At 37.0% G+C, this 12,552-nt stretch overlaps 2 protein-coding genes across 4 annotated transcripts in view; one reads left to right on the top strand and one right to left on the bottom strand.

The window, feature by feature from the left end:
* LOC107719749 (zinc finger and BTB domain-containing protein 20) overlaps positions 1-8,789 on the bottom strand; it is a 69,809-nt gene extending 61,020 nt beyond the window's left edge. Inside the window, exon 1 of one of the 2 annotated variants that reach the window (XM_016527241.1) lies at positions 8,532-8,789. The gene's annotated coding sequence lies outside the window, so the exon portion shown is untranslated. The remainder of the gene's footprint in view (positions 1-8,531) is intronic. The other variant, XM_016527244.1, reaches the window with a different exon arrangement.
* Positions 8,767-11,984, top strand: LOC107719750 (uncharacterized protein C3orf30-like). Of its 2 annotated transcripts, none has more exons than XM_016527245.1 (4): positions 8,767-8,812; positions 10,980-11,160; positions 11,498-11,560; positions 11,916-11,984. In XM_016527245.1, exons 2-4 carry the CDS (start codon positions 11,023-11,025, stop codon positions 11,970-11,972), a joined length of 258 nt encoding a protein of 85 aa, XP_016382731.1. In that variant the 5' UTR covers positions 8,767-8,812; positions 10,980-11,022; the 3' UTR covers positions 11,973-11,984. The 2 variants fall into 2 exon arrangements, with proteins under 2 accessions (XP_016382731.1, XP_016382732.1); XM_016527246.1 differs by lacking the exon at positions 8,767-8,812 and adding an exon at positions 10,786-10,844.
* The last annotated feature ends 568 nt before the right edge of the window (positions 11,985-12,552 follow it).

The raw sequence follows: 12,552 nt of genomic DNA on the forward strand, positions 1-12,552 counted from the left end.
TTGGGCCCAGTTTGGACATTTTCACTTAGGGGTGTACTCACTTTTGTGGCCAGCGGTTTAGACATTAATGGCTGTGTGTTGAGTTATTTTGAGGGGACAGCAGATTTACACTGTTATACAAGCTGTACACTCACTACTTTACATTGTAGCAAAGTGTCATTTCTTCAGTGTTGTCACATGAAAAGATATAAAAATATTTACAAAAATGTGAGGGGTGTACTCACTTCTGTGAGATACTGTATATATATGCATACATATATAGTTTTTCGATTTGCATCTGCATTGAACATATAAACCTTGCATCTGAATATATATACACACACACACACACATAGATACAGGGTACATAGATTATGCTTATACTTGTGTTGCACACTTTTTCCTGCCGTATCTTGCTCTGTGACCCCCGCTACTATCGATTACAATCAATTCATTGTTGCAGTCCTAATCAAAATCCAAAAGATTAATATTAGGCAATATAAATATCATTCTTTGATCTCTGCTTTTTGTAGTGTTCGACTGGCTAGAAAACAATTCAGTCACGCTTCCAACACTTGTCCTGTACATCTAAAATAATCATAAATTATATATATATATATATATATATAGGTTAAAAATATATATAATGCTATATAATTACAGTTGGCAAAATAAGCAACAACATTCGCAGTAACTGCACTACAAAATGATTCATAGTATAAAAAATATGATTCCATATTCTCTGCTTTTGCCAATTAGTGAGGAAATTGTAGATTAAAAAAATCTCAAAAATTGTGTTAGACTAGCCAGCAAACAATTCACACGCTTGCCCCTCTGCCAAATTGCCTTGGCAACAATAGCCGTCCTGGCAACAGGTATGTACACCTATGCACACAGTTTTCAAGGCCATTCCTACTTTAAAACGTTGAAAATGTTTCCTCAGTTATGCAGCTGTCCTCTTTAAACTGGCCCAGTTCATACATACCCATAAAAACGTCAAGTGCGCTTTCCAAAATGGCCACATAATACAGAGTAGGATAAACAACACCTGGATAGAGACACTGCAATAACGTGAGGCTTATTCCCTCCCCTCTGAACCAGACACAAGTCACAGACAAATGTCCTCAAACTATAGCAACACACACACAACACAAACTGATCCTGTTTAAAGCCAGGGTCTCAGGGGAAAGAATACGTCTTTAAAATATTTACATAAAGATACACAATCGAGACCTTTACGACGACGAGTCTACATATTGTAGTTCTTGAAGTTCCATTTTAGCAGCTGGAATCTTACATGATTTAAAAAGCTATGCATTATTTTTTTGCTAACACACTGTGTGTGTGTGTGTGTGTGTGTGTCTGTGTGAGTGAGTGAGTGAGTGAGTGCGTGCATTCGATGACAGTTGTTGTCTTCCCAGAAACATGATACATTATATATTTGTCCGGAAAAAAAACCTCTGTTTTGTGCAGCACACCACTGATAGTCTTCAAAAACTAGTCCTTGTCAGTAAGAATAAAGACTTGTTAACAGTGTGGAGTGGTAATGTGTTAAACAGCCTTTGTTGTTACAGCCTTTACTCAATTCCGCATTTGTGCCGCCGTTTCTGTTAGCCTATGTGTCCGTTAATACTTCTCCTACTGGAACAGTGAACACGTTTGGAGCTGCCCTTTTCTCCAAAATGGAGGACATTCTATCTCTGAGTGTTCTGCTGTGCTCCAAAGCAGCTCCCTCCCTTGCATTCATCAGGCCCGTATTATACAGCCCGGTTGTAAACAAATAAGAAGTAAACTTGGCCAAACTCTGAGAGAGAACTCTTTGACTACCTCCATTTTATTTTTTCATCTCTCTTTTACAAACCATTTCCAGATATTTTCCTTTAGAAATGGCAGTGATCTCACTAAGACTTGTAGAAAACCATATGAGTGCCGGGGTTAGCTGAGGACACGAAAGCACCTTGGCAAACTTACAACTTCCCTATTAGAATCCAAGATACATTTTTCACATCAGTGAAATGCCTGTGTACTCGTTTATGCATTTAAAGAGACACGCTGAAAAGATCCTCGCGGTGTGCATGTCTTTAGCATATGCCTACGAACTAAAACATAGGAGAAAAGCACAAGAAGGCTTTTATTTGCATGTACACAAACAAATTGCACATTTGATAGGAACAGACCTTGAGAAAGCATGCGGCGAAACAAAAAGTGTTTACGTTGTGACAAAGTCGTATGGAAAATATATTCGTACTTCTTCACGAGCCTCACTTCGCATCAAACTTTAGGAACAAAAAGGGAGAGAAAGATTCAGTAAGTTAATGCTGCCTGCAACACATGACTGACAATTATGCATGCAAAAGGGCGGGAAAGAGTTGTTGGCACACTTGGTGTGGAAAATCCCCATTGTACCGAAACAACTCTTCGTTCTGAGGTAAATGTCACTAGTCTGCCAGGTGAGGTCTAAACCTTGCTGCCTAAAACTGGTTTTCCTGATGTGGGTGTGTGAATAAGATAGCGCGAGTAGTTGACGCTGCCTCATTCAGGTCATCTGAGGTGAACAACGTACAGTTCACAGTACAACCTTTGATGTGTTACAACTGGGAAAACATGCATCATTGGGAGTAAATCGGGAGAGCAAGGTGGAGAACACGAGGACGTCTCCATCACTAGTGAGCGCTGATGCAATTGCCGTTCAAGGGAACACAATTACACTTTTAGAGAGGCTCATGTACAAAAGACAAAGGGGTCTCAACTTTGACCTGGATTTAGCATACAGTCAAGGCCTATATTAAGAATTCCCTTTTAAACCTGCAAGCTGTTGTGTGCAGCATTCCTGCTGACAACTAAAGTCCCGCTCATGGTGGGAAACACAGTCTGAATAAAAAATGTTAATGTAAATGTAAAACACACACACATACAGAAATTTGACATGAATCAAAGATCTAGTGAGTCCACCCAGCCCTATCTCCACATTTCTTAAAAAATGCATAAAAATAGGAAATCACTCATCAAGACTAACCTCGTATTCAGTTAAAAAGAATAGAATTTGTTCTTCTAAGATAAAGCCTAAGGGTAAGGGAATGTTCAGCTCAATTAGGAAAAGTGGATAGCTCACTAATTCAGATAGATCTCTCAGATTAAACTGTCAAGTAATTACATTGCAAGCATTCACTAAAAAAAAAAAAAAAACGAATTCTAAATGTTTTCTCAAGGGTTAATATATGCATACGTTTCATCAACAGAAACTGAGATCTCAGAAACTGTTCTGAGATCAGTGTGAAATGCAAACAGCTACTGTATTTTTATTTATTTATTTAACTTGGTTGAGTGTACCTTCAAGGTTTAAATGGAGAATAATATATCTCTTAGCATTTTCTGTCTTCATGGGACATTACTTATCTTTAACCAAGCAAACAAAAATTTTTATCAATTTTACATATGTGTTTTTGTACAATTGCGGAATTATTGTTGTAGACCCTTGAAAAAGAAAATCAAAGTGTGAACAAATTGCCTGCATCTGTGTCTGACCATTGTTACCATGGTTTCCCCTCAGGCTATGTCATGAGTTTTGATGTAAAAATTGTTCTTCTACGTAAGAGAAACATCATCATCTACAAAAGTCATGATTCTCAACTCAATATGGAATCTTTCAAGTCCTGACTTTTAGTTCTAGAATTTTAGTTTTAATGCCTATTGTTTTTTTTTGTTTGTTTTAGTTACATATAATGCATGTTTGCCATATTTACATGATACCAGTAAACAGTGTAATCTATTTTGGAAAATCAAGAGAAACCAATATAAATAGCCCTAAAGTAAAATCACTCCTCCTACTGGTTAGGCCCAGAACATCAGAATAAATAAAGAATTAATGTCAGGCATGTTTGCATAATTAAAACCCCAGAATCTACATTATGTAAAAAAAAAAATAGGTTACACAATATCAGTTCAGGAGGGAGTGCTGTTGACCATTCTATAGTCAAAGATTTCCTCAAACCATGTGAAGGCCTCCTGATGCAGGATACCAAGCAATAAAAAACTGAATAATCAAACTGATAATCATTATGATATGAAATATCATAGCACATGACAGGCCAAAATGTAAGTGTTGCAACTACATCATAAAGAAAGCAAAGCCAAAAGGTCAAATGCCTATAAAGCATAAAATATTAATACCCTCCCCTACTGTCAATACTACATTGCATAAGAATGGGTATTTGGAAATTTGTCTGAGCTGAGATACCATAAGGTAATATTTTCAGTTCCTGCCAGTGTTTGGCTCAAACTGTACACACATTCACCCTTATATATTGTATTGTATTGTGTTTCTATAATGTATAACTGGCATCAGTACTCTATCTAGTTAATGCCGTTAATATGGACATGTGCATTTGTCTCTGTTTTATATTCTTGTTCTCCTGTTTGAACCACAGTTGAAATTTTTAGCTATCATTACGGTTTACCCTTGGGCTTCGATGTAATGCAACATGTGTTGTACTGAAATAAACAGTATTGTCTGATCATAAGAGGAATTAACTGACTCTGACCTTGACATTTAATTATATTAGTGAAGGTCACCATCCAAACTAGTGAGATGGTTAAGATATCCCTGCAATCTGACTTAGTTACCTCTAGTCTAATGGTACAGCAAACAGCATAACAGTAAACAATGCTATCAAGTACCGATTTAAGAATAATTAGAACGGCCCTTCCACTGTGACAAATCATCTTACAAAAATATTGTAATTGAATAGACCTGTAATTGTTTAATTGTAATTTAGCATCGTTAAAGCGTCATTCTGTCAAATAATCAATTGCAAACCAACTGACAAACTCTTTAAAAGTGTCTTGCAGTGGCATGTGAGCATTACGTTTGAAGCACTAACAGGGTTTGATGTTTCCAAAATAAACAGCACACAATGCCTCCTTTTGATCTACGAATACCAATATTCCTAAGATCATGATTCATTTGTTGTTTTTTCGTCACATTTATCATTTCCATCTCACCAAAAATAGACAAAAGAATATGTTTAACATTTCTTTAAAACTTTAGTAAACATTAAGAATAGGAATATAAATTCATATTAACCCTAAGACACACTAACCCTGAGTCTATATGTATTAATATGGCATCTATCACAAGCAACATAAATAAATAAATAAATAATCATGCACAGAAAGTAAACCACTTTGATGTATCATTAAACATCAAACAATATTCAAAAGTGATGGGGCATGAATGTTTAAAAAAAAGTGTATGAAAACATGATCACGACCTCTTATACTGCACAATAATGGTTAAACTCAATGAGCTGATCGTTATATAAACAACAATCAATATACACCTTAGATCAATAATCACACCAATAAACACATTACTCTTTAGTGCAAACAAATAAGTAAAAAAAAAGATAAGATAAGATAAGCTAAATAAAAATACAAACTTACATATTAATATTAATGTTGGGAAAAGCTCCTACAGAAACAATACATTTTGTTCTAAAACTAGAGTGCTTAGTTAATGTTTATATGATATCACTTACTAACAATACCTTATTGTAGTACCTCAAAACTTCAAGAAACATAAAGCCACTCAAGAATGTACAACTCTCACTGGTTCGTCTAGGTACATAACGTCTTAAACGTTTATCGTCTTTACAGACAAAATTGTCACATATTTCCAAGCATCACAGCTAGAGCTATGAGCTACATTTCATTACTGAAAAGTCATAAGAAAAATCTCGTTTAGTAGCTAAACTATAGTGCATTAACACGTGAAAACCAATTGAAGGAGGCACGGACATATGGATATAGTGAGACTGTTGTGATTTCCAAAATATGTATTTGTATTTGCAATACATTCAAGTATAACTAAAAAGTTTATTTTCGGTTTTGGTATACACAGCCCTAAACTAACATAAAACATACTTCTCAAGGTCTTGTTCACACATAAAGCAACTTTAAAGTCGGTGAAGCTGACAGACAAACACCCTTCACGCAGCCAAGGCCCTCCTCCCTAATATCCTAACTACTGTCCAAATCAGCCATAAAATTACACACGTTTTTAATTGATACACATACAGTACGCGACTAAAAACAGATTCCAACTGAATTAAACAGGTGCATAAGAATAAGAACAACGTGTTCAAATGTATGCGGAGCAGTCTTGTACTACGTTTGGGGAAAAAGCTTGATTCACAGACTAATATAGCCTACTAACTTGTATTTGACTTAAATGTGCTGACTAAAATGAAAACCTAATTTGCTATAAATATAGAAAGAGTTAACTTACTCGACGTTGCCCTCCCTGCAGACTCACGAAGAATTTTACAAAACAGTTCTATGAAAGGAGGCCGGTATCAGATTAAAAAAAAAGTGCAGTGAAAAAAATAAATAACACAGAAAATATTGTTTCTGGCATAGCCTATATATTTGTAATAATATTTTAAGTTAAAAAATGACTTGAGAACGCTATAATATTTTATGACGATTTATAGAGACTGCCTTACGTTACCTAATGCATGCCTAGCTACATCACTCTCTTATAAAGGCGTAAAAACTGTCTGACACACAAAGAAATACACAGGGAGAGATTTAAGTTTTCAACGTAAAACTGACGACATTTGACATGGATTGGAGTAATTGGGCAAAAAGTGGTTATTCAGACATCCTCAGGTTTAGAAGACGACTGGCTAACAGCAAAGCTAGCAACAAATACATTAACGCAGAGCAGCACACAGGGTTAACAGAACAGAGGTCATGATTTATTTAATAACAATTCGCTTGTATTCCATATACGCCAGCACTTCACTTTTAAAAAATCCTTAACGTTTAATGAAGTAATATTTGACCGTTAAAATATAATTTGTGTGTCTTATCAATAAGTAAAGGGGTAATGTACAGTCAAACTTCCAAGGCCGCACTACCAACCGTCTGAGAGACTGGCGCTCAGCAAAAAAAAAAAAGAAAAAAAGAGGAGGAAGAAAAGAAAAGGTGCTAACAAACATACACATTGCTAAACAAGATTACTGCATTGTGTTTATATGGTAAAATAACAAGGTTTCCTTCTTTCAGCTCATTCGTTCAGATAAAACATTCCAAAAATCAAAGTAGCCAGCATCGAATAGAATCTCCCCACAAAAATGACAACCTTTTCATATCATTTGCTATAAATAAACAGATTATATAAGACAGACATTTTATAATACAGCGTCGGGAAACAGAGGGCATACGATAAATTAATGAAAAATGTGTCTGGGGTGTTTTTTCCACAAGGGGCCAATGCCATGGTTCCCATACCCGCCGTCTCGTATCCTACACTACATAAGAGATAACAATACTATCAGCGCTGTGATCGGACCGCTGCTTGAGGCCCGTTACCTCCAAAACCTGAAGACGAGCCGCTCTACTTTTGCCATATTAAGTTTTTTGTGTTAAAATGGCCGAGTGATTTATTGTTTGCTTAGCCTACAAACGCGTGCGTTATAGGCAACAAGCTGGCACTTCACAACACGGAGTCAAAAAGAGGTCATTCAGTAGGTACAGGCATTAGAATACGGAACAGATGGCCATTTATCTTTTGTAACTAAAACTACATTTCGGCTTCTTTACATACTTGGAGCGAGGGCTAAAGTTCCGGTCACTTGGTTAGGTTGCGTATCCTAATTTAATGATGACAAATAACGGACATGTTAAAGCGCCCGATACACTCCCTACAAAACTCCATAGTTTCTATAGAATTTGTCCAAGCTTCTAAGAACGTCTACACAAAACAACAACATACAAAACAATTATGTTTGTCTCAGATATCCCGAGACCGGAGGCTAGCGCGCAAATCTACCGGGGTCAATAAAATACTAGCAATAGCCCGGAAAATAGGCTACTGGGATTCCAGATAAGCGGCTGAAATGTTTAAATCATAATTTCTATCTCGTCTATTCCTCTAGCTGAACAGAGCTGATACTTGACACTTAACACACAGTTAGAGAGGTGTTATTCTATCAAATATTTTGGTCGTACGGAAGTCCCTAGCGGCTCTGTTGAGTCGTATTGTGCTTTTCGTGTCATGGTTCACTGTAACGTCTAACACTTCGCAAAATAAAAATAATACAACTTATAAAAACTACCGACAAAGTCTTCATAGCCTGCCAACTGTTAAACTACAAGAAGATCAGTGATCAAGCAAGGAATTATATGGTAATTTTACCTGAGACGTCACTTCAGGCAACCACGAGTCTTTTTTGTTTAATATCAGACAAACATTGGCTGTTCTGTGTTCTGAGAGAACTCAGCCTACAGATCCTATAATCCGGAGTGGCAATTATTTTACAACTAAATGTAATTTTACAAGTTTTCTGTATCTTCTTCAAAGCTGGTTTATGTATAAGATATTGATGAACAAGGACTAAAGTCTTGTATTTGAGCTATTAGTATATGCTTCATGCTTAAGTTTTTTTTTTCACCTCATATCAAGGGAATGACTTCTATTACTCTTATAAATAGCCTAACATAAATAGTATAAGTACCCTCCCCCTCCCTTCCCTCTCCCTATTTCTTACCTGCTGCTTTAAGTGTTTCTTCTCCAGTGGCTACAGCGCTTCACAGCTTCCCCGGTTTTCCCCAGGCAAGGACTGAGTTTTTTAATATTGTCCCTTACTTTGTTTCATTTCTCACTTCCATCTTCTTTCATCTCATCAATAAACACACGCTGCAGCCTACCTTCGGAGAGGACATCACGCAGCTCACTCGTGCCCTCCCATTTTTTCACTATTCGTCGAAGATTTTGGGCAGCCACGCCTTTCTACTGGCGATTGGAACAGAATGGACTTTCTTGAAGCACGTAGGTTGTGATATAAATCGTTCAACATGACTTTACCCCAATCGGTGAGCCGCACGCCCTCCCTTCAGCGCGGCGAGGAACGTTGAAACTGGCTCCATTGTGGCTCTGAAAGTGAAACTATTCTGCCTTATCGCAATTGTTGTGTTTGAACCAGCATGGACACTGTGCATCCTCAGTTTCTTAATTATCGGTCACTGTACAAGTGCACCGTTTTCCGTTGAGTATTTCGATGCGTTTGTTGTGGTCCCCTTTTGAGGAGTTTCTGCTTGTACGCGCTGCTTCTTAAGCATAAACAAATGCATACATTGCAAAGACATTGATGTTATTTGGTGTTATGAGCGCGAATTAAACTCCTTGAAATCTATGTCCCATCCTCGATCAAAAGGCCAGTCATCCGAGAATCCTGCATGTTAATCAGTTATAGATAGCCTACTTTAGATTGGTTAGGGACGATGTCAATAAATTTCTCAAAATCATATCTGGTCCCACATTGGACGATGACGCTGCCTGTCAGTTGGAAGACCAACAAGCTAGATTGTTCACCGTGCCTTTTACTTTCTACGCATTTCTATTTTCTCATTTATTTATTTTTTAACGTCCCTAGCTGACCTCAAGGAAACGTAAGGAGAGTTGCTGACGGTATTGCTGGCCAATCAGATCGTGAAAAGTGACACCGAACTTTTTTCTTCACCAATACGTTCACAGAGCCGTTGTGACTGACACAAAATAATGCAATAGTGGCTCACGAGTCCCCAGCTACACTGAGCACCCCCTCCCGCGACTCCCCCCAGTCTAGACAATGACAGGTGTGTGCGTGCGCGCGCGCGCGGTCGTCTGTAGTCTAGACGAGGAATAATCAACCTTCGAGCCTAAGTGATTTTTTTCAGGCGCGCTGCTTTATATATATATATATATGTGTGTGTGTGTGTGTGTGTGTGTGTGTGTACAATCCTTCAAACGATTGATCGTGTTATGATAGCAGTGAACAGTGAATCTTGAATATCGTGTCCGGATATTGGCAGCGATGTAATTATAATTTAGGATGTCCCACTCAGATTTCGTGATGTCAAAAATCAAAAGAGACACATTTACAAACAATAAGCCATTTCTTGCGTATATATTCTATATTATTTTGTTAAAAGCTGTTCGACCTTGGCTCTCGTAAATATTTCGTCACATGTAACAATCCCTCGTGTGTGTGTGTGTGTGTGTGTGTGTGTGTGTGTACAATCCTTCAAACGATTGATCGTGTTATGATAGCAGTGAACAGTGAATCTTGAATATCGTGTCCGGATATTGGCAGCGATGTAATTATAATTTAGGATGTCCCACTCAGATTTCGTGATGTCAAAAATCAAAAGAGACACATTTACAAACAATAAGCCATTTCTTGCGTATATATTCTATATTATTTTGTTAAAAGCTGTTCGACCTTGGCTCTCGTAAATATTTCGTCACATGTAACAATCCCTCGCCTCCATAATATCATTCCTCTTAGTATGAGATTTCCGGTTTGGCTGCACGCTTTTCTTGATATTGAGTTCCCCCTTTCGGTTATAAATATGAACAGCAACGTTTAACCGAGAGGTTCACCGGGGGACACGCACACCGTCTGCCCTACATAAAATGCACCCATTGTAGGCCGAGGTGTCAGCTGAGGACGACTTGCAACCTAGAAACGGCGGTTTGGCCCCTCCTTCCCTTTGTCAGTCCTATTGTAAACGTTAGTCCGGGGTCTTCTGAGGTATTCTTTTTTCCAAAAACAGATACTAAAAATGGCATTAACTGCAGAAGAGGCGTTTCAACCATGCGAACGGAGTTTTCGTCTTTTCCAACAAACCTTTTTGAGACCCCTCACGATTTTATCAAAGGCGCTGTCCCGGGGAACTGTGCCCAATGACATCATCCCCGCCTTTTGTATACAGTTGCTAGGGGTTACAGGGTGACATTTCAAACAGTCCTGCTCTAGATGTGTTCGGGATACGCGGTCCAATTTCTGTATTAACACAAAACGGACTAAAGACAAAGTTTGGTATTTATTTTGAGCAGATGTAATGCACTTGAAATCCTTTCTTAAAGAGCGAACGCTAACTAGGCTATTTGAGTAATAATACTGCGAGAAAGTACACTTCGCTACTTACCTTTTGTGTATATCGTTTTTTTGTAGGCTATACTACAACAGTATACGTTAAACTTTCAAACTTTGGGAGATGGCAGATTCTGGTCTATCAGAAAAAGCACTTATCACCGAGAGTGCAGAGACCATCCGTACTACCTCAGTGTTCACGGACCCTTATGAACGCTCTGTTAACTATATGGAGACTCACAGTATTCTTCAGATTTTTCAGGTGAGAAAGAACAAAGCAGCAGTTACTGATATATTTTCTTACGAAGAAAATGGGAGACAGTGATGAATTGCTTAGCACAAAATGGCGAAGGACAATTCAGAGCACTAATAGCAGTAAAAAAAAAAATGGCTTAGCATGCTAATATTGCATTATTCCGGTTTATTTAATAAAACTACATATTGTTTTATGAGTATTACGAAAACAAAAAAAGAGCTCTGACTAACTACCAATGTCATTTTAGCAGCAAAAGAAACATTTTGGTGCTTGAGACATCCAGGACAAAAAAAAAGATTCTTCATTGTATTTTTCACTCATAGTCTCATTTGTGCTATTTCAGGACATCACAGAGAAACTGGTTTTTGATAGACCAGACGATCCACTTCAGTTCATGTTAGAACAGGTATTTTTAATCAGATTTTTTTTGTACTTTCCAACACATTGTCATTATATAGATTATTTTATATATCCAAAATCTTGGATATATAATGGGACATTTATGGGAAATTGTGGGTTTTTCATGAATAATTCTTGCTGAAAGTATATTGGAAAGGCATAGGCTAGGACCTGAACTATTGGTGATCAATACACTTTCTGATTTAAGAGAAAGAGCTTGTGAAATATATTGCATACTGTTTTACCTGGCCCTATAAACAGGTTTAATTTTTTAAATAAATTATGTTTAATAATAAGAAGTGACATTTTTGAATAGCTATAAAACATCCTAATCACAGTTGATTTTACAAAAACTTTTGCAGGTGCAAATGAAGATCAAAATCCGCGATGAGTCAAGCAACACATTTGTGAAATCATAATGAATTCTAAAGCAAAGTAACAAGGGCTTGTGCAACAAATTGAATCCAAGTTTATTCTTTTATTTATATATTTATTTAAATAAGGTGTATTAATTGCTGCAGGTCATTCCGTGACTCTGCATTATTGTTTCCAAGCAACTGTCTTCAGATTTTTTTTTTCTCCAAATTTACCTTCTTTTGTCACAATTTTTAGACGGTATTAGCATTCATTTTCAGTCAAACAGCGCTAAAATCGTAATAATGTAGTTCGTGAGTTATCTTTGACCTACATATCTCAATGAACGCACTCAAGTGGCAAGTTAGAGCTATTAAATGTGGGAAAAAATTTTTTTTTAAAAACATTTAACAAAGGAATTACTGACAGGCTTTCTCTGGATTTTGGAGACACAGAATCTGAGAATTATATTTCTCAGATCGTTACTGTTTTATGAATTAACTATGTTTTATAAGATAAAACAACTTCTGTATAAGACATAAGACATGAATGTATAAGACATTATGCAAGTCTTCTCCAAAATAAATAAATCAATAAAATGCTAGCTAGACAAATGTAGCTGGCTTTTGCGCTGTACTTGAATTT

Source organism: Sinocyclocheilus rhinocerous, unplaced genomic scaffold (genome assembly GCF_001515625.1).
Source record: "Sinocyclocheilus rhinocerous isolate Xijiao unplaced genomic scaffold, SAMN03320098_v1.1 scaffold571, whole genome shotgun sequence".
NCBI lineage: Eukaryota > Metazoa > Chordata > Actinopteri > Cypriniformes > Cyprinidae > Sinocyclocheilus > Sinocyclocheilus rhinocerous.

Coding starts and splice junctions, on each gene's coding strand:
- LOC107719750 (XM_016527245.1), top strand. CDS start 11,023: ATGGCAGATTCTGGTCTATCAGAAAAAGCACTTATCACCGAGAGTGCA. Junction 11,161..11,497: donor GTATTCTTCAGATTTTTCAG/GTGAGAAAGAAC, acceptor GTGCTATTTCAG/GACATCACAGAGAAACTGGT. Junction 11,561..11,915: donor TTCAGTTCATGTTAGAACAG/GTATTTTTAATC, acceptor AAACTTTTGCAG/GTGCAAATGAAGATCAAAAT.